The following is a 22,524-nucleotide window of genomic DNA, read 5'->3' as shown; positions in this document are numbered from 1 at the left end:
GAAGGCATTCTGTGCAGTTTGTTTCGTTGAGTTTAATCTTTTGAGAGCTGTAAAGTCCCATTATTTTCATACCGTGTCGTGCTGTTGCATCTGTATTCATTTACTTTAAGTATTCTGTTATTTTGTGACAAAACATAATTATGCTATTATCATTCTGCACTGCTAGGGAAGAGGATTTCAGAGATTAATTGATTGAGATTGTGAGACTGCAGTCAGTATTAAACTTGTGATGATCTTTTAGGCTATCTGAAGCACATTCATCCATTCAGCTATTAGTAGCCTATCTGTTCTCGATGGATCTTCTGTGATCCTTCCCATCAGTTTCATTTCACAGGATACTCTCTCATTTGTTATGTGTGAGATGATAAAATACAGACTGCGTCTGCTATAATACGGAAAGCAATTCTGATCGTTTAAATACCGGATGTTACGGATTGTTGGCAATTGTTATGAGACATATGATGAAAGTTTATCAATCAACATGCGGCCCAATTTTTTGACCGGCCCACCGGGAATTCTCCCGATCTTCCCGATTGCCACTCCGGCCCTGCCAGCCGCTGTTTAAATATGGGACAGCACACATGTTGGGCCAAACTAACCCAGCTGGGTTGTTCATTTTAACCCAACAAATGGGTTATTCATTCAACCCAAATGCTGGTTCATTTTTACAGGAATGTCATAAGTGGGTTAATATTTTCAGATTGTTTTATCCTTAAAAAATATTGTAAAATAATCCACACCATAAGCAAATGTGTAAACATGGTAGCTCCTTTATTTTTGGATGAATATAAATACATGCAATAAGTACATTTAAACTACTTTACAAATGTTTTTATAAACAGCATGTAGAACAATAAAGTAATATTTATAAATAATGTTAAATACACTAGGCATTAACCTTAAACATCCATTATATTATTAAAAAGAGAGTTCACCCAAAAATTAAAAATCTCTCATTACTCAACCTCATCCCACATCTGTATGCCTTTCTTCTCCTTCTAAAATTGTTTGTTTTTGTTCAGAATAATATTTCAGCTCTGCTGGTCCATTCTTTGCAAGTGAATAGTGGCCAGAACTTTGAAGCTCCAAAAAGTACATAAGGGCAACATAGAAGTAATCCATAAGACTCCAGTGGTTAAATTCATGTCTTCAAAATTGATATGATAGATGTGGGTGAGAAACAGATCAAAATGCTTTCTAAATCTCCACTTTCACATCTGAAAGAAAAACTAAACAGGTGCCATGTGTGACTTTTAGATGTGAAAGATTTATTGTTAAAAAAAAAAAAAAAAAGGACTTAAATATTGATGTGTTTCTTGCTTTCTCTTTCACAGTCATTTAACCACTGGACCCATATGAATTACTTTTATGCTGCATTTATGTGCTTTTTGGAGCTTCAGAGTTTTGGTCACCATTCAGTTGCATTGTATGGACCTTGTATACCTTTAAATGTTACTTATAATTCTAGTGTCTATTACTGGAAAAATCTTTAGGTAAGGAATGAATAAAATTCATAAATTAATTACATTAAAATAAGAATTTTAAATGGTGCAGGCCTGTTTTGCTGAGTGTAGGATGTAGGGGAATAAGGCCTTGACATCTCAGCCTCCTGGAGGTACTCCACCATATTTCTTCCAACCAACAAAAAGACAATAAGAAAGAAAAAGCAAAAAGGTTAAAGAAAGATATCAATGGCAAATGTCACCGAAAAGAGACGTTTGCATTACTAAAAAAAAAAAAAAAATCAGAAAAAAGTAAACTATTCAGCGTCCAGTGGACAATACAGTCTCGCAAATCCAAAGCTCACAGACATCTAATAACAGCTGATGTCATATGAGCTATCCGGTTCTGATTATGGAAGTTCCAAGAACTACAGACAGATACCTCTTTTTTTTGTTGTATCCATTCAGGTAGAGCTCACTGATTAGGTGCTACAACGTTGTTAAATTATTGCCCTTCATAGGCAGATATTGACCTTCGCAGTTTATTGGCAATCATATTATTTAATGTCATTTATTTAAAAACAATTTTCAATAGCTTGGAGACAAAAGTGAGTTGACTCTAGCTATAATATATGTGAAATGTATAATATCTCAGTCACATTATAGTGATTCAAGAGACCCATTGAAAGAAAATTTACTGTTGATTTGTCTGTGATATGATGTGTCATTGTTATTTTTGTGTCCTGATAGGATACATGAATGGAAAATGTACTTTGGGTTGGGTGTTTTTTAACATTCCTCTATTGTTTTATAACCAGCCATCGGTCTCATGTCAAATGCATGACTATGTGACATTTTTTAGTTCAAATCCTTTTCTTGTTAGTGAAACCAAAACTAGAGACGTTGATTAAGGAAGAAATTGCTGCTAATTTATCTCTTGAAAATACAGTTGCAATTAAATTAAAAGAACCACTGCAATATAGCACAAGTTGACTGGCCAAGAGGTGAGGTATATGTAATGTTAAAATCATTGCAACCCATTTCTCTGAAAAACATAATCTCATTATAATAAGCAGTGTAATCACAGTTTATCTCTCACTTTTTATGTGTTGGTCTCATAAACTGACTCATACTCACTCACAGAAATACAATCACACATTTTGTATCAAAATAATAATAATAAATGAGTGTGTCTTTCAGCATACTATATATATTCAGGATTTATATATTCATATTTATTATGATACATTCAGGGTTTATAAATATTCAGATTTACAACTATATATTCAGAATTATATCAATATATTCAGAATTTTTAACTATACAGTATATTCAGATTTACAATTATATATTCAGATTTATAATTATATATTCGGATTTACAATGACATATTCAGATTTATAACTATACATTCAGTTTTATATCTATATATTCAGATTTACAATTATATATTCAGATTTATTGTCACGGTCCTGTCTCTCTGTCAGTCTGTACAGTGTGTACAGAGCCAGCGCCTGAAGCCTCGTCCGTCCCAGAGCCAGTGCCTGAAGCCTAGTCCGTCCCAAATCCAGCGCCTGAAGCCTCGTCCGTCCCAGAGCCAGCGTCCTCGGTCATGATGGCCGCTCCCACAGCTGTGCTCCCGGCCATCCGGGAGAGGAGGAGAAGGGCTCCTGTTCCCCAGTCGCTGCCAGCGCTCCCGGCCATGGAGGCCGCTCCCCAGTCTCTGCCAGCGCTCCCGGCCACAGAGTCCGCTCCCCAGTCGCTGCCAGCGCTCCCTCCCTCTCTGTGCTTTCTGTTCTGTGTTAGTATTTGTTTCAGTGTGTTTGGTGTCTTGTTTGATGTTCCCGTTTTGAGATGCTAGGTGGTGTCCCTTTGGGGGGGGGGTTGTACTGTCACGGTACTGTCTCTCTGTCAGTCTGGGTTTTGGTCTAACAGGGCCGTGGCATTATCCGCCCATGTCTGTCTTCGTACGTGTGGTTCCTGTTTTATTCCCGGCTGCGTGCTCTTCTGTCTGTTGTATTTCATGTCTGGTGTCTGGGTCCTGCATTCCTGTCTAGTTTGGTTCCAGGACCCTGACATTCATACTCCTTGTCTATCTCTTGTGCTGAGGTTCGGTCACTTCGGTAAGGTGTCGGGTGTGTGTGTGGCCGAACTCTCACACAATTGTCTGCTCTCGTCTTGTCGATTGGCATGAGTGTATCACCTCATTGTCTTGGCGATGTGCGCTCATGCTAATCGGTTGTTTTGCCTGCTTGTGAGAACACGTGGCTTTGTTACTGTTTCTAGAGCGCCATGTGCTTCTCGGTCTGACGTCACACCTGACTCCTTGTTTGCTCATTATTGTTTCATTGTTTACACCTGCCCTGGATTAACCCTCTTTCTCTCCCCATTTTAGTCTCGTGTTTGCTGTCCAGTTTCAGTTCGTCTTGTTTTGTTCTCTAGTCAGTACTTGTGTATGTTCTTCTGCATTCCAGTCATCCTGTCACTTCCTGGTTTCAGTGAGGTCCGGTTGGTCCTGTTCCTCGTTTTCCCTCTGCCCGATTCCCTGGATTACTTTTGTCCCCTTCGGGGCTGTTTGTTTTCCCCCTTGTGGGATTTTGATTATTTTTATTAATAAAGTATTTTTGATTTTTTACTCTGTGTTTGGGTCCTTACCTCTCCCCAAAACCTTGACATTTATACCTATATATTCAGATTATATATTCTGATTTTCAAATATATATTGATAATTATATTTTCAGGTTTACAGTGAAATATTCTGATTTATAACTATATATTCAGATTTAGAACTAAATATTCTGATTTACAAATATTTATTTAGATTATAACTACATAATCAGATTTACGATTATATATTCAGATTAATAACAATATATTCAGATTTAAATTAGATTAATAAAATTATACATTCAGATTTATAACTTTATATTCTGATTTACAATTATATATTCTGATGTATACATTTATATTCAGGTTTACAAATACATATTCAGATTTTTTACTACATATTCAAGTTTATAATTATATATTCTGATTTATCACTATATATTCTAATTTACAAATATATATTCAGATTTATAATTACCTAATCAGATTAACAATTATATATTCAGATTAATAATTAATATATTCTAATGTATAACTATTTATTCATATTTCTAATTATATATTCAGATTTATAACTATATTCTGATTAATAATTATATATTAAGATTTATAACTATATATTTACAATTACATATTTGGATTTATAACTATATATTCAGATTTACAATTATATATTCCGATTTATAACTATACATTCTGATTTATTACTATGTATTCAGTATTTATATAATTATTTCCTGTTTGGCACCCCTTATTATATATATATATATATATATATATATATATATATATATACACACACACACACACACACACACACACACACACACACACACAAATTGTGTAGAAAATGAGCAGTTGTGTGCTGTAAGATCTTCACTCAAACACTATTTTAATATTTATCATAAGCTTTGCATTCCCTTCTAACACTGTGCAGGATTTTGATCTTCTAACCAATCCCTCTATCTATTTTTACCAGCAAAGCACAGAGGAACATTGCAGCACCCTGGGTTTGTTGTCTCCCCTCCTCTTCCTGAGTTCCCCGTTCCCTCTTATTAATCAGTCGCCTTGACTTACTCATCCTCCTCCTCCTCTCTCTCTCTCTCTCTTTCTCTCTCTCTCCTCTCTAACACTAAGCATCTTCTTCTGACTCATCCTTTCATCCCCTCCCCCTCTGTTTCTCCTCTCCTCTCATCTCCCTCTCATTCTTGCTTCCACCCACCCTTGCTCTGTTTTCCCTCTGCTTCAGTCTCTCCCTCTCTCTCTCTCTCTCTCTCTCTCTCTCTCTCTTCTGCAGTTCAACACTTTCGAGCTTGCCTCTTGCAAGGCTACACACTCTGACGGCAGGTAATCATGCATAAATCCTTTATTCTGTATTTTTTCTTCCTTTTGGCAGCTTTCCGTGTCTTGTGCCGACCTCTGCATCCTTAATGCAGATTCAGAGAGTTCATTAATATGCCTTAAGACAATAAATAACGCTACAAGGGTTAGACTGTTTGGGGATATAACTGCTGTTGGGTTTGCTGAGTAACTTGTGTCATTGTTATCATTGTGTCACCTCAATTGTGTGCATGCTTTTACAGTCAAATTAGTAATAAATCTTGATAACCTGCTTTAATTCATAAGATTTGATATCCCAGAACTGTCAAACTGCAATAGTGTTTTTGTTTAGAAAGGAATTCAGATTTCAGTAGCTGATTATGTCAAGACATAGCTGCTGTTTTGTACCATGGAGTAGGGCATGTCAATCCAGAGATGCTCTTATGTGAAGAGACAGTGCCTGTGACATTATACACGGATGCTTTACGGAAATTGATGTGTAATGTAAATTTAGGGAATAGTGCTTTCTTGCTTATGATTGGGCAGATCCCACACTATATGTCTGTGCTACTGTATGTGTGAATATATGTATATATCAGTAGAACAAATTGTTCTAATTTCCTGTGAACATCACCCTCCATTAGACTGAAACCGTTCCCGCTATGTGCTCGCAACCTCTCTGCCTCCATTTAAGAAATCTTCTCTTTGTTTCTTCAAAGGCATGTTAAATTATGTATCTTTTTCTTGCCCCATCACACCACTTTCTGCGCTATCCACCCCACCCCTCCCCTGACAACACCCCCCAACCTCCCCCTGATTCTCGCTCATTTTGACGCTCTTTATTTCTGCTGACAGTACTGTGCTGCAGTCCCACATTGACACGATATAAATTAGCATCGTCCAGATTTAGATTTACAGTCATGATTTGAATCACAGCCAAAATGGGCTGGTCAGACTGCCATACCTGAGGGCATTCATGCCAGTACTAATGTTATAACTAAAGCCCCTCCTACTTGGTCTGAATGCCGATGGGCTATGCAGGACCGTGAGATGTGCATTGCATTAGCAAGGTGACAAGTGTGCCTGTATTTGTCACAGCATATATATAATGCAATTTACGTGTTCTGGTTTTTAATTAGCTATGAGGCATCTGAGAAGATAGCATTTTGCTTTCAAAGCTTTTCTCGTATTGGTAAGGACGATAGTACTGAATGTTCCAGAAAAACAGTCCTAATTTTAAAGGCCTCCCAAATTGATTGGTACTCCTAATGTGTTGGTGTAAAGTAAATTATGTTAAAGGAATATTTCGGGTTCAATACAAGTTAAGATCACTCGACAGCATTTGTGGCATAATATTGATCACCACAAAAATTCATTTTGACTTGCCCCTCCTTTTCCTCCTTTCAGTGAGGCACTTACAATGGAATGTGAATGGGGCCAATCCGTAAACATTAATATACTCACTGTTTCAAAAGTATAGCCACAAGACGTAAACAATAGGCATGTTAACACGACTTGAGTGTGATAAAATCACTTACTAACATTTTCTGTGTAAAGTTATAGCCGTTTTTACTACTTCATTGCCATGACGGTGTAATGTCAGCAAACCCTAATACACAAGTTTTAACAGAAGAATTAATTATAAGTGCTTTTATAACATTATAAGCTTTACATTTCTGCCTTAAAACCTCAAAACATTGGCCCCATTCACTTCCATTGTAAGTGCCACATTGTAACTTAGATTTTTGCTTTTTTTTAAGAAAAGGAGGGACGAGTCAAATTTATTTTCCATTGAAATTATTTCTTAATCAGCATTATGCCACAAATGCTGTTGATTGAGCTTAACTTGCATTGAAACTGGAATATTGTTTAAAGGAATGTTCCGGGTTCAATACCCTGCTGGAAATACCAGCTTAAGGTGGTAGCTGTGTTTTGGAACATGGTAGCTGGTTTCTAGCTGGTCCAAGCTACTCATTAGCTGGTTCAGATTGGTCTTTGGCTGGTCCAAGGCCATCTTGGACCAGCTACCAGCTGGTCATACCAGCTCAAGATGGTCAAGCTGGTGTTATAGCTATGAACCAGCTATGAACCTGCTTGGACCAGCTCAAGACCAGCTTGGACCAGCTCCCATGTTCCAAAATACAGCTACTATATTAAGATTTTCTTGCAGTGTACAAGTTAAAATCAATCAACAACATTTGCGGCATAATGTTAATTACCACAAATAATTGCTCGCTTATTAAAAAAAGCAAAAATCTGGGGCCAGTGAATAAACATTTCAAAAGTATAGCCACAAGAAATATAAAATGTGTTTTAACATGATTTTAGTGCGATAAACTCACTTATTAACTGTATTATATTAATTATAACTGTGTAAGTAATATCCTACAATGACTCTCTAACACCAGTAAATCTTGTAATCTGGTAAAATGCAGTATCGCAGATAAATCCCTGATTATATCACACTAAAATTGTGTTAACACATGTGATGTTTATGTCTTGTAGCTATACTTCTGAAACAGTGTGTATTTTAATGTTAATGTACTGCCCCATTCACTTCCATTGTAAGTGCCTCAAGTGGCAAGTCAAAATACTCAACATTATGCCACAAATGCAGTGGATGGAGCTTAACTTAAACGTGTAAAATGTCCACAGAGTGGAGCCAAAAGCGAGTTGTATTTTAAGTCGTAAATTATGTAATACAGTCAAACAGGAATACATTTGATTTTTTTTTCTTCCCTTTTTTTCCCAATTTGGAATGCCCAATTCCCAATGCGCTTTTAAGTCCTCGTGGTCGCGTAGTGATTTGTGTTGCCTCCGCGTCTGAGACCATCAACCCGCGCATCTTATCACGTGGCTTGTTGAGCGCGTTGCCACGGAGACATAGCACGTGTGGAGGCTTCACGCCATCCACCACGGCAACCACGCACAACTCGCCATGCGCCCAACCAAGAACGAACCACATTATAGCGACCACGAGGTGGTTACCCCATGTGACTCTACCCTATCTAGCAACCGGGCCAATTTGGTTGCTTAGGAGACCTGGCTGGAGTCTACTCAGCAGTTCGAACTAGCGAACTTCAGGGGTGGTAGCCAGCGTATTTTACCACTGAGGGCTACCCAGGCCCCCCAGGAATACATTTTATTAACCATACGCACTAACCCAAACCCCAACCCTAAACCTAGCCGTCAGTGAAATAAAAATGTAATCTAAAGGGAAGATGCAACATGCGAATCACGCTCATCACTGATTATGTGAACGCAATTACTTCCTGGTTTTGGTGCGACCAGAACCCGTGTCTCTGAGGCTGCTCGCGCAAAGCGCTATTAGTAACGCCCACATTTGAACTGATGCAAAGATGTCTGATGGGAGATTCTGCTTGCAGTAACCTGGCAGATTGGGGACGATGTCAAGCTGCAGGAACATAGCAACATGTTGAGGTCCCATAGGGTCATACTGGTGGTGTATGTTATAAGCAAGTTTTGTAGGTAACATTGGGACCAAATTTTGACTGCACCAAAGGGCCAGGAACAATAATTGAAATGTAAATCTGGTAGCTACAGGATGCCAATATAGAAACAAGAGCACATATATGATGTTGCAAACGAGAAGGCCTTTGGATGCGCTAATGAAGATGAATGGAAAATGTAGGTAGAACAATGCTTTCACTTGAGGCCTAGCTCACTTTAAATTTTTGAGCTCTGTTTCAAAGCATTCTGGTTTCACTTTTACTAATGCAAAGTCAATTAAAATGGTGCCATGACCCATGAGATGTCAAACACTGGCACACAGCTTCTATGCAGTGTAACCATTAATAATTAAAGACCAAAGAGATTCTCTTGCTCTCTCTCTCTTTCCATCTACCTTTAAGGATGTCCATTGTGAGCATCGTTGCCAGGGAAATCCTGGACTCTCGGGGAAACCCTACAGTAGAGGTGGACCTGAGAACTGACAAAGGTGAATCAATAGAGTGCCTCATTACAACAAGCTATGGCTAGATTGCTTTGGGAAGATTCAACCAAACAGAAATTCATCTTATAATTTTAACAGCAGAATGCATTTAAAACAGGAAAAATTTTTTGTGAACCACAATGTTGATATGTTTAAATTCCTAGATAAATATCCATTTTAAAAATGGAACATACTATTTACAGGTCTGTTCAGGGCTGCTGTGCCCAGTGGAGCATCTACAGGTATCTATGAAGCTCTGGAACTTAGAGATGGAGACAAAAGCCGCTACAAGGGCAAAGGTGAGAAATCAGAGGTGTTCTGTCATTACCTTTACTCCATTAATCTTTACTTTATAATACATTGGATTAATTAGAACACAGTAGATTGTTCTTTTAAAGACTTTTGCAATAAGTTTGTCTTTTATATTCCATTTTACGTATCTTGACCTGTTCTTTATTTGTGTTATATTGCTTTAAGGTGTACTGAAGGCTGTTGGTCACATTAATGACACTCTTGGGCCAGCCATCATTGCATCTGTAAGTGGACTTTTTTTAAATATTTTATTTATAACGAATAACAAGATAAGTACATTTCATCCAACAAGGCAATGAGAGTAGACTGCAATATTGTATGGGTTTAATTGCTTACATCTTGTAAAGATTCGTCTGAATTATGATGAGAAATGTTATGTGTTGAATGCAACACATGGGAGTCAGTGAAATTTAAAAACAAATGCAAATCATTTGCAGGTTACATTAAAAACAAAAATCCCACCACAAGTGATGGTAACTGCCATTAATGTGAAGAATTCTAACTAAAACTTTTCATTTCCTGAAAGGAGTTAGAATATTCTGACTATCAGTTATTTCTAAAATATCTATATAAATATATGTACTATGCATTATATTCTTTTTTCTTTATCTTTTTTTTTTAATCCACTTTTTCTCCCAATTTGGAATGCCCAATTCCCACTACTTAGTAGGTCCTCGTGGTGGCGCAGTTACTCACCTCAGTCCGGGTGGTGGAGGACAAGTCTCAGTTGCCTCCGCTTCTTAGACCGTCAGTCCGCGCATTTTATCACGTACTGTGCATGACACTGCGGAGACTCACAGCATGTGGAGGCTCATGCTATTCTCCGTGATCCACGCACAACTCACCACACGCCCCATTGAGAGCAAGAACCACTAATCACGACCACAAGGAGGTTACACCATGTGACTCCACCCTCCCTAGAAACCGGGCCAATCTGGTTGCTTAGGAGACCTGGCTGGAGTCACTCTGCTATGCATTATATTATTAATAGTACCATCATTGCGGGGGCCTGGGTAGTTCAGCGAGAAGTGACGCTGACTACCACCCCTGGAGTCGTGAGTTTGAATCCAGGGCGTGCTGAGTGACTCCAGCCAAGTCTCCTAAGCAATCAAATTGGCCCGGTTGCTAGGGAGAGTAGAGTCACATGGGGTAACCTCCTTGTGGTCGTGATTAGTGGTTCTCACTCTCAGTGGGGTGCGTGGTAAGTTGTGCGTGGATCGCAGAGAGTAGCATGAGCCTCCACATGCTGTGAGTCTCTGTGGTGACATGCACAACAAGCCATGTGATAAGATGCGCAGATTGACCGTCTCAGAAGCGGAGGCAGCTGAGACTTGTCCTCCACCACCCGGATTGAGGTAAGTAACCGCGCCACCATGAAGACCTACTAAGTAGTGGGAATTGGGCACTCCAAATTGGGGAGAAAAGGGGAAAAAAAATTAAATAAAAATAGTACCATCATTATGTATATTGTAGTGCCAGATGTATTGTACTATATATACAAAATATATGGTATATATACAATATATGATATACTGTACTTATTTTCTACTTTTAAATAATCATTTCTGTGGTATAATTTCAGTGGTTATACTCTGTGTTAGCATTATGGTCCACTGCAAACCTCTGGTCACTTAAGGGAGTATTCTGGTATGCTGTCGATTACTACAGAAAATAATTATTGTTTGTAAAAAGGTATGACAGAAATGCTTGCACTCATTTATTCTTGGCGATAATTTAAATGCAGATGCTGTCGATAGAAATTAACTTGAAATATTCCTTTAAAATCAATGTGACTACAACAAGTTTATTATTTAAAGCTGTTTATATAATGATTTACATCAATTCTGACCTCCTATCTGTTATTGTTTTCATTTCTTTTCAGTTCCGTCTCCAGATGTATGTCACCACCTTCCCAATAATTTTCCATTTAAATTTTCAAACCTACAGGAATATTCCGGGTTCAATACAAGTTAAGCTCAATCAACAGCATTTGTGGCATAATGTTGATTACTACAAAAATGATTTTGTAATCTTTAAAAAAGCAAAAATCAAGGTTACAGTGAGGCATTTATAAAGGAAGTGAATGGGGCCAATCCGTAAACGTTAAAATACAGCCACAAGACTTAAACAAGGTGCAGGTTAACATTATTTTAGTGTGATGAAATCGTTTACCTACCTTTTCTGTGTGAAGTTATATCAAATTTTACAACTTCGTTGCCATGATGACGTAACACCATAAACCCTAATACGACCATAAAAATGACGATTTAAACAATTTTACAGCTCAAATAATACATTTTAACATAGGAATTAATGTAAGTGCTTTTATAAAATGACAAGATTCACATTTCTGCCTTTAAACTTCCCAAAAATTAGCCGCATTCACTTCCATTGTAAGTGCCTCACTGTAGCCTCGATTTTTGCATTTTATGAAGAAAAGCAGGGATGAGTCAAAATAATTTTTTGTTTTAATCAACATTATGCCACAAATGCTGTCGAATGAGCTTAACTTGTATTGAACCCGGAATATTCCTTTAAAGTCAGCACAGTTTACTTAAGCATTTGTTGATTTAATTATTTTTTATGTGTTTGCTTGTTTGCTTGATTGTTTGTTTGTTTTACAGATCAGATTCCGATCGGATGGGATCAGAATCAGATCCCACCATTGTACTTTTTATCTATCATTGTTCTTTTCATATTTTACACCCATTTACTTATAACAGGAGATTTTAAAGCAGGTCCCACTGCTACACATCAACAAAAGCCAGAGACACAAAATCTCCTATTATCCAGGTCTTGATTTTCATTCTGATCTACACAGTCCATTTTTTCGTTTTTCATTCCCATGCTCCCTTTTTTTAATTACAAAGACTTACCGTCATGTTTAAAACTCCATGTCTAAAATTTGAATTTGAAAATCTACTCTGCAAAAGCTTCACTTATTTGTGTTATTCAGGCTTATTAGCATTGATATGTGTATATGCTTTATATTTATTTCTTTCTTAATTTTATTTGATGATCATTTGAAATAAACCAGGTTATTATTTTACAACAGCAGGGTTTATAGTTAGACAACATATTCATCGAGCAGCAGTATTGTATTAACTAGGGCAGTTTTCTCTTCATAATGTGAACTTTAGGAGATCAGTGTGGTGGAACAAGAGAAACTGGACAACATGATGATAGAAATGGACGGCACAGAGAACAAATGTGAGTTTCTCTCTTACTTGTTCAATTATTGATCAGATATCCCAATAAACCCCTAAAAAAGTTAATAAAAGAGAAAATAATTAGTAATGAGTAAGTTGAAATACATAGAATTAAAATCCCCATTTACTCTCTTAACACACATTCCCGGTCTTATTGATAACACTATATCTGTGCATGTGATTCCAAAGAAAAAACATGTTTGTAATCTTGCTCCGCCACTGAAACAAATGTCCTTTTCGGCTGATGTTGCCAGTCCCTCTTATTTTTCAAAGCTTGCCCTCAAACCACCTCTAGTGTAGAAACGTTTCACGATCCAATCAATTCCAGAAATCCCGCCCCTCTGTTTGTCTTGTTGAATATACTATTTCACTCAGAAATACATCACACACTGAAACAATTGACTAGTAAGATTTACATAATTTTAAGTTTTTGCACACAGTGTTCTACTTAACTTAATAACATAAAATTGATTGAAGTGAGTAAATGTAACTTAAACATTTCAGTTAATACAGTAACTTTTACTTACAAATCTGATGTACTTTTAGTCAAATTAAACGAACAATTAATTAGAACTTTTCACGTTTTGGACTTTGCTTATAATCACACGACATACAGAAGACTTCCACAGGGAAGCTAAATGCACGCTATGTTCTCTATTAGACAACATCGCTTTGCATTACAGGCCATAGAAACAAGATATAGTGCTGTGCGCACAGACCTCAACACTTTGGTGCACAAAACATAAGGACGGTCACAAGCAAAAAGGTCTTTTTTGTGTGTGTGTGATTTTCTCCCCTTTTCTCCCCAATTTGGAATGCCCAATTCCCAATACGCTCTAAGTCCTCGTGGTGGCGTAGTGACTCGCCTCAATCCGGGTGGTGGAGGACGAATCTCAGTTGCCTCCATGTCTGAGACCGTCAATCCGCACATCTTATCACGTGGCTTGTTGAGCGCGTTATCGCGGAGACATGGCGAGTGTGGAGGCTTCACGCTATTCTCTGTGGCATCCACACACAACTCACCACGTGCCCCACCGAGAGCGAGAACCACAAGGAGGTTACCCCATGTGACTCTACCCTCCCTAGCAACCAGGTCATTTGGTTGCTTAGGAGACCTGGCTGGAGTCAGCACGCCCTGGATTCAAACATGCGACTCCAGGGGTGGTAGTCAACGTCTTTACTCGCTGAGCTACCCAGGCCCCAAAAAGGTCATTTTTTTTTTTATCATGAACAGGTAGTTTTTTGTACAAAATGAACTTCAGACTAAACGGCAAAACTGACTCTGTGAGAGTTCATTTTAACACTTCCTTAGTGTTTATATATTTCTCACTGGCCAGAGTTAAATTAACACTTTTATAAGTGTTCATAAATTAACACTGCCTCAGAGTTGAATATTAAACTCTCATGGAGTTGATTTAATAACTCCAATAAGTGTAAATCTAACACTTGAGTGAGTAAAACACCAGTGTTAAATCAACTCTAGTAGTGTTATTTTAACACTATGTCAGTGTTTATATAATTCTCACTGTTCAGAGTTAAATTTACACTCTTGCCAGTGTTAAGGATTTTACTCTACCTTAGTGTTTTAACTCTGGTAGTGTTTAAGACTAAACTCTAAACAGTGCTACTATAACACTTTTTAAGAGTGAATCACACTAATATAGAGTTAGGAGTTCAATACCGAAAGTGAATAACAATTTGGAGTGTGAATTTCTAGCTCTGCACAGAACAAGAAGTTACCAAACGTGACAGCAAAATCAACAATAAAAACAGTGTAAATAAACTTGCAAAGAGTGAAACCATGAAATCTCATTAATTATTCAAGCCCAGTGCATGCTTCGAAACATTAGCAAATAAATATGACAAGGTTTTCTACTACAAGACTGATACATGATGTATTTACGCATTGTAAAGATAACAAACAATCATTGATGATATTTACAGCATTAATTTTGACATGTTTTAATTTAAATAGAAATGTAAAATTTACTTCATATTTTCAAGTTCACATTTAAACTAACTTATTCAATTATAGAAAGTACTTAATCATCTCTGCTATATTTACTTAACCACAAAATATATTTTTTTCAATGCATTACAAAAGTAAAATGCTTTGTGAATGCCATTTCGTGTTGACTTTAAAACAAGTCATGGTGTAACTTTTAAGTTCAAATTTGTTGTTTTGGTAAAGCTTTACAATAAGGTTCCATTTGTTAACATCAATCAACAAAATTAGCTCACATGAACTAAAAATAAACAATCTTTTACAGCATTTATTATCCTTGATTAATTTTGATTTCAACATATACCTTTTTAAAATCAAAATTTGTATATGTTAACATTAGTTAATGCACGATGAACTACTCAGACATGAACTAACAATGAACGATTGTATTTTTATTAACTAGCATTAACAAAGATTAATAAATGCTGTAAAAAATACATTGTTTATTGTTAGTTCATAATACCTAATGTATTAACTAATGTTAAAAAAATGGAACCTTATTGTAAATGGTTACTGTTGTTTTTATGACAAATTAGTTTGCTATTAAAAAATGTTTGAGTTTAGTTTGCTATTAAAATTTTGATCTGGTCATTTTGTCCACAGCCCAGTTTGGTGCTAATGCCATCCTGGGAGTGTCATTAGCCATCTGCAAGGCTGGTGCGGCAGAAAAGGGCATCCCCCTGTACCGTCATATTGCTGATCTGGCAGGAAACACAGAACTAGTGCTGCCGGTTCCTGTAAGAAAATTCATCATGCAATTTGCAGCTGCATGAATTTATTACAAAGCATTACAAAGTTAATCTATAGGTTTTTTTATATTGATTATCTATGTGAAAAGTCAAATATAATGGCTAAGTATATCTCTTCCATCCATTTGTCTATTATCTATTCAGGCGTTTAATGTAATAAATGGAGGCTCTCATGCTGGAAACAAGCTTGCCATGCAAGAATTCATGGTACTTCCTGTAGGTGCGGAGTCATTCCGTGATGCACTGCGTGTTGGAGCTGAGCTCTACCAGACACTGAAAGGTGTTATCAAGGAGAAGTATGGCCAAGATGCCACCAATGTTGGTGATGAGGGAGGTTTTGCTCCAAACATCCTGGAGAACAGTGAAGGTGTGTTTATGTGTGTGTGATAATGGTTTCAGACAGTGTTACATAAGCCTCCTGTAAAAGCTTTATCACCTTGTTTGAAATGCACTTGAATCATAATAAATGTATCCACATATATGTTTTGTTGGATTCTCTATTCTTCGCCCACAGCACTGGAGTTGATAAAAACTGCTATAGACAAGGCCGGTTTCACAGACAAAGTTGTGATCGGTATGGATGTAGCCGCCTCTGAGTTCTACTGTGATGGAAAGTATGACCTGGACTTCAAGTCGCCCCCAGATGCCAACAGACACATTACCAGCGATGAGCTTTTAGAGATCTACCAGACGTTTGTCAATGACTACCCAGGTAAACTGTACTTCGAAAAACTTTAGGATATGAAATGACGAAACATTTCAGTAGTTTGACATGCAACTTAAGGTCTTTAGTAATAGCAGTATTCTGATTTAAATACAACTGGTAATCCTGGTTAATGTTGTATGATATCTACACAACAATCCCTGAAAAGGACATGGTGTAACTATCCGACAAGCACTCTTTAAACAGAGCAAACTCTACCCAAAGGAATTAAGTTGGTAACGCATAATCAGAAGTTCATCCACCCAGAAATGTAGTCCCACTGCAAAAGGACGATTCAGACAACTTTACAGGTCAAATTGCACACATTTATGTACATAGGAATGTATTATAAGTGCTGTAACAAAAATATAACCTTCAGATTTCCGGTTTTATGTCCTCTGGAATCAGATTGATCACAGCACTGTGAATTCGAAGGTTTTGCTGCTTAAATTGATCTGTGCTTACCGAAATTCGAATCACTGCCCCTTGTGGCCGAAGCTGGAAGTGTTGTTGAATGTATGGGCACGTGTGAGCTTCACTTTCTGGGGGAAATGTCCACAGATTGGTGCCAAAAGCGAATTGTATTTTCAGTTGTAAATTATGTAATACATTCAACAAGAATCCATATTTTATTAATTCTACCTCCTAACCCAAACCCCAGCCTTAAACCTAACCATCAGTAGAATAAAATCACAATTTTAGAGCAAAAATGCAACCTCCAAAGCACACTTATCATCGTTCACAAGAACGTGATAACTTCCTGGTTTCCACGGGACTAAAACCTGTGTCTTGGAGGTTGCTTGTGGGCTATTGTAGCGCTAGATGGAAATGCGATCACACCTGAATTGATGCAAAAACATCTGAGTATGCCACTGGTCAGAAATTGGGCTGAATGGGGTTGATTTCAGAGCACAAGAACTTTCGGGAGCAATATGTCGATTTCTCATGTGATCATGTTGCTGGAATGATTTCCATTGTATGTGCATTTCCGTAAACACAATTTTTACTTGTTTTACAAACTGAGGACCAAGTCAAAATTATTTTTGTGGTAATCAGCAACATGCCGCAAGATGCTACAGAACTAGTTTTATTTATCCCAGAACATGCCATGCAGGGTCTGAAATTTAGTCGGGGCAAAAATGCCACCAAATATGACAAAAATGCTAAAATTTCCTTGTAATGGATTTTTCTGTTTTTTTATTTGTAACATCTGATACAGTTCTTAATATTCTATTATAGTCCTTGTTATACAGATTATGGCAAAATATGAATTAAGGGTTTAATTCTCAGGAAAAGAGATAATAAATTCTCAGTCTTGAGAATCTGTATTAATGAACTCAATAAACTACTCACCTTTTGGCTAAAGTCACCTTTTTAAAGCTTATTTGTCCAAATAGTTTGGTAACATTTTTCATTTTTAACTTTTATTTACTTGTTAGAATCACTTGAAATGGGTCCCTTACACTTATACACTTAAAAAAAAAAAAAGCTTTAAATACACCAAACAAATCACAAAAAAATAAAAATAAAATACCCCCGATACACCTACTTTCTCACCTTTTTCATCTCTCAAGAGTTTGCATCCCTGAAATTAAAGTATTTAACATAAAGGGATGAGACACAGATGGTTTTTAATGGTTAAAAATGGTTAAAGGTGTAAAAAATAAAACAACGCCCCAGAAAATTTAATCCAGGGGCAAATATTTACCCTTAATGTAAAATTTTATTTCTGACACTGGTGCTGTTACAGCACATTTTAGTAATGTGTCACAAACTTCTTAATTTCAATTTTAAAACTTGCATTGTGCCTGAAATTCTGTCATCTTTCATTTCTGTCTTTCCTTTAATTAAATAGTGGTGTCCATTGAGGACCCGTTCGATCAGGATGACTGGCCCGCCTGGACAAACATTACAGGTTCCATCGGGGTCCAGATTGTGGGAGATGACCTGACCGTGACAAACCCAAAGAGGATAGAGAAAGCTGCAGAAGATCGTGCCTGTAATTGTCTGCTCCTGAAAGTCAATCAAATTGGCACCGTTACAGAGGCCATCCAGGCGTGAGTAAAAGACACAAATCATACAGGCCTAGACATGCCAACAGAACACATTCGTCATGTGCCGTTCCATCTTGCGTCTAGCACTCAGCCTTTCAAGTAATCACTTTTGACCACGAGCTGCACTATGACTGCATTGTGATACTCTTTTAGCACAGTCAATGGCAGGCGTATGCGGTGTCGACACAAAGTCTGTCCGCATGTCTAGAAAAACTAGGCTGCATGAGGACACGCCGCACTTACTATTTTGATTAAGAAATTTGTGTCACACACACTGTGCACGAGACATACCGATGTACTTTGGCCTTTAGGCGACAACTTTACTATAGAACTTACTATAGGGTAACTTACTATACGCTAACGAAAATGAGGCTGTAAGAGATAGACCTACAGTTCAATCTTATAATCCATGTTTTTCTGTGTATTTTGCACACTAGAAAAAAGCATTGAAGGGATAGTTCACCCCAAAATGAGAATTCTCTCATCATTTACTCACACTCATGCCATCCCAGGTGTGTATGACTTTCTTTCTTATGCTGAACACAAACAAAGATTTTTAGAAGTATATTTCAGCACTGCAGCTCCATACAATTCAAGTGTAATCCACACAACTCCAGTGGTTTAATCAATGTCTTCTGAAGCTATCCAGTTGGTTTTGGGTGAGGACAGACCGAAATATAACTCACTGCTGAGACTGTCTTGACATTGCAGTCTCTAGGCACAAACTGATCTCCGAACGACAGATATAGAAAGTGTAATTGAGCTTGAAATCACGATCACCAAGGAAAACGCTGTCAAGATGTACAGTGAGAAAGGAGTTATATTTTGGTCTGTTCTCACCCCAAACCAACTGGATCGCTTCAGAAGACATGGATTGAACCACTGGAGTCTGATGGATTACTTTTATGCTGACTTCATCTCCCTTTTGGATCTTTAAAGGCCTGATCACTATTCACTTGCATTGAAAAAAATTTACCTAGCGCACCTTTAATTAAATGATCGACACCAAGGTACACAAAAGTACAGCGTTTCAAACAGACTGTGCTTCTATCCCTCACAGCCTCATTATCATATGCGTCAAATGTTGCGTAAAATTCAGCATCTACCCTGACTAAGGTCCATTGGCAAGAGTTTTCTGTGAAAATTAAAGTTCTAGAAGCATTTCATTTTATACAGCTTATACATATGTTTCGTAGATGTAAGCTCGCACAGGCCAATGGATGGGGTGTAATGGTGAGCCATCGCTCAGGGGAGACTGAGGACACTTTCATCGCTGACCTAGTGGTGGGGCTCTGCACTGGACAGGTACACAAACTCAAACACACACACACTGCCTAAAGCTGTGAATTTATTTATTCATTTGGTCAAACTGTAACTCCCTCTGTCTCTCTTTTTTTCCAGATAAAGACGGGAGCTCCTTGTAGATCTGAGCGCCTCGCCAAATACAATCAACTTATGAGGCAAGAGAGCAATCAAACATGCTATTCATTATCAATACATTGATAAAAATAAAACTAATGAATCCACAAAGTGGCACTTGCTGTGCTTACAAATCTGACAGCTTCACAGCTCAAATAACACACATATTGAAACAGACTAATTAATGTAGGTGCTTTAAAATAAATATGAGCTCCATATTACTGCTTTGAAACCTGCCTTGCCCCTTACACTTACATTGTAAGTGCATTCTGCTTGCACAATAACTGTTGTACAGAAAAATCCCAGTTTCAAGGAACCAATAATGAGACAAGATTACCATTGCTAATTACAGTCTTCTTGCTCTCTGTCTATCATTCTTCCTCTCCCCTTCTGAGCTCGGTTATTAATCCATGTCCATCTCTGCCAATCTGTCTCTTTTCTGCCTCGTAGGATTGAAGAGGAACTGGGAGATCAGGCTCGATTTGCTGGGCACAATTTCAGAAACCCTAGTGCTCTGTGAGACTGACATTACTGCACAGAAATCACAAAAATCAAAACAATAACTGACAAACAGAGTATGTACTGCACTGAACTGACTGACTGAATACCCCCGACTTCCTGCGAGATAACCTAGAATGCATCAAAATGGCACTATTTGCACTGGTATACATATAATGACTTACTCAAACACTTAAAACATATATGTAAACTGACCTGGACTGAGGACAGGCTTTAAAAGACCAATATTATGCACAGTGGATCCTGGACAGACCGACATGATGCACAAGAGATACTGAATTCCTTGACGAGCAAACCATGTGCACAGGGTGAACATGCATGCGTATGATTACATGGATACAGGGACTTTAGGGGAAAATAGACCTTGAATTTAGCAAGGCAATGACTTTGATGTCTAAAAAGAGAATTGACATAAATGGAGTACAAGCAGAGAGAGATTTATTTAAATCAGGTGTAAACATCTTAAAATCCAGTTTAAGCTTAAATTTAGATTGTGAAATATATGTACATAAATGAAAAAAAAAAAAATGTCTAAGTTGACTCGCCACACTAAAGAAACTAAAGGACATTTTTACGGTTCATTGCATGAGAATTAGGCAAAAATATATAGATTATGGAAAATGGAAAGTAGAAAAATATGCAGATATTTTGATTTGGGGCCATTTGGTGTGGAACATTTGCATACTTATTATTTATGCACATATGCAAGGTGAAGCATCAGTGGGAGTGTAATATGGAAAATTATGAGGTGGTTAGTAACACTGACAGTCTTGTTGGCTATATGAGGGTCCAGCGTTTTACTCCGTTTACTAAGTAATTTGCCCAGGGCATTAGATGCTTTTTTTCTGTAAGAATGCTCTCTCTCAATTGCTGTTATTGGGGTCTCTCTCTGACCTAAAAACATGCTGAGAAAAAGGAGCCTTTTTTCAAAGCTCAAAAGAAGCAAATCCAAATTTGGCCAAATAAAATAAAAAACATAGGCAACAGCTTTTTAGATGCTACAAAGATACAAAATATCAAGGGAACATAAGGGCAGAGTTGCTAAAAATGTAAAGTTTTACTCCTATTAGAATATTCAAAATGAAATTTCTCAGATCAGTATGTGTAGATGTTTTCTCTCCATAAAGGTGATTTGATATTTTAAGCAAAACCAGACACACTGAACGTTCATCATGTTCATAAATTATTATATATCTAATTTGATGGAGGATCCAAAATAGGTCCTTATTGGCCAGATAAATAAAAAATATTGTTCTGAAGGATTAAACATAAATTCCCATAGATTCTAATAACTAAATATGAATAGATTGTGCTAAATCCCCATCTTCATAAATCTGCCTGATTTTCTCATGCAATGGCTCTTAAAATCTTAAAATCTCATTTCTTTCTCCCTGGATCTCTATCTTAAAGGGATAGTTCACTCAAAAATGAAATTTCTCTCATCATTTACTCACCCGCATGCCATTTCAGATGTGTATGACTTTCTTTCTTCTGCTGAACACAAACGAAGATTTTTAAAATAATATTTCAGCTCTGTAGGTCCATACAATGCAAGTGAATGGTGGCCAGAACTTTGAAGGTCCAAAAAGCGCATAAAAGCAGCATAAAAGTAATCCATAAGACTCCAGTGGATAAATCCATGTCTTCAGAAGTGATATGACATGTGTGGGTGAGAAACTGATTAATATTTAATTCCTTTTTACTATAAATTCTCCTCCCTGCCCAGTAGGTGGCGATAAGCACGATGAATGTGGATCAACAAAATCAAAAGAAGAATGTGGAAGTGAACGTGAAAGTGGAGATTTATAGTAAAAAAAGACTTATTGAAATATTGATCTGTTTCTCATCCACACCTATCATATCGCTTCTGAAGATTTAGATTTAACCACTGGAGTATGGATTACTTTTATGCTGCTTTTATATGCTTTTTGGACCTTCAAAGCTCTGTCCACCATTCACTTGCATTGTATGAACCTAAAGAGCTGAGATTGTCCTCTAAAAATCTTTGTTTGTCTTCAGCAGAAGAAATAGTCATATACATCTGGGATGTCATGAGGGTGAGTAAATGATGAAAGAATTTTCAGTTTTGGGTGAACTATTCCATTAAAACTGAAGTGTGTAATTTTTTAATGTTAAAAATACTTGTATCCTAGTTTAATTTGCAGACACAAGACAACTTTAAGTAAGCCATAAGTAGCTATTTTATGAGCGACCCGTAAACTTCTGGCTCAAC

The 22,524-nt window shown here is 37.3% G+C and overlaps 1 protein-coding gene across 1 annotated transcript; it reads left to right on the top strand.

The window, feature by feature from the left end:
* Positions 1–5,322: 5,322 nt before the first annotated feature.
* On the top strand, positions 5,323–21,828 carry LOC127424938 (gamma-enolase-like). The gene is made up of 12 exons (XM_051670506.1): positions 5,323–5,396; positions 9,242–9,327; positions 9,525–9,620; positions 9,799–9,857; positions 12,774–12,843; positions 15,451–15,584; positions 15,741–15,963; positions 16,111–16,308; positions 18,155–18,356; positions 19,550–19,658; positions 19,755–19,813; positions 20,223–21,828. Exons 2-12 carry the CDS (start codon positions 9,243–9,245, stop codon positions 20,290–20,292), a joined length of 1,305 nt encoding a protein of 434 aa, XP_051526466.1. The 5' UTR covers positions 5,323–5,396; position 9,242; the 3' UTR covers positions 20,293–21,828.
* Positions 21,829–22,524: the final 696 nt, after the last annotated feature.

Source organism: Myxocyprinus asiaticus, chromosome 34 (genome assembly GCF_019703515.2).
Source record: "Myxocyprinus asiaticus isolate MX2 ecotype Aquarium Trade chromosome 34, UBuf_Myxa_2, whole genome shotgun sequence".
NCBI classification, from domain to species: domain Eukaryota; kingdom Metazoa; phylum Chordata; class Actinopteri; order Cypriniformes; family Catostomidae; genus Myxocyprinus; species Myxocyprinus asiaticus.
Note: the sequence above shows the minus strand (reverse complement) of the source record. Positions and strands in the feature narration are given on the sequence as shown.

What these genes read in the sequence shown, in the direction of transcription:
- LOC127424938 (XM_051670506.1), top strand. Translation starts at nt 9,243, where the DNA reads ATGTCCATTGTGAGCATCGTTGCCAGGGAAATCCTGGACTCTCGGGGA. An exon ending in AACTAGTGCTGCCGGTTCCT is followed by an intron (nt 15,585 to 15,740) that starts GTAAGAAAATTC and finishes TTATCTATTCAG; the next exon opens with GCGTTTAATGTAATAAATGG. An exon ending in GTTACAGAGGCCATCCAGGC is followed by an intron (nt 18,357 to 19,549) that starts GTGAGTAAAAGA and finishes TATGTTTCGTAG; the next exon opens with ATGTAAGCTCGCACAGGCCA.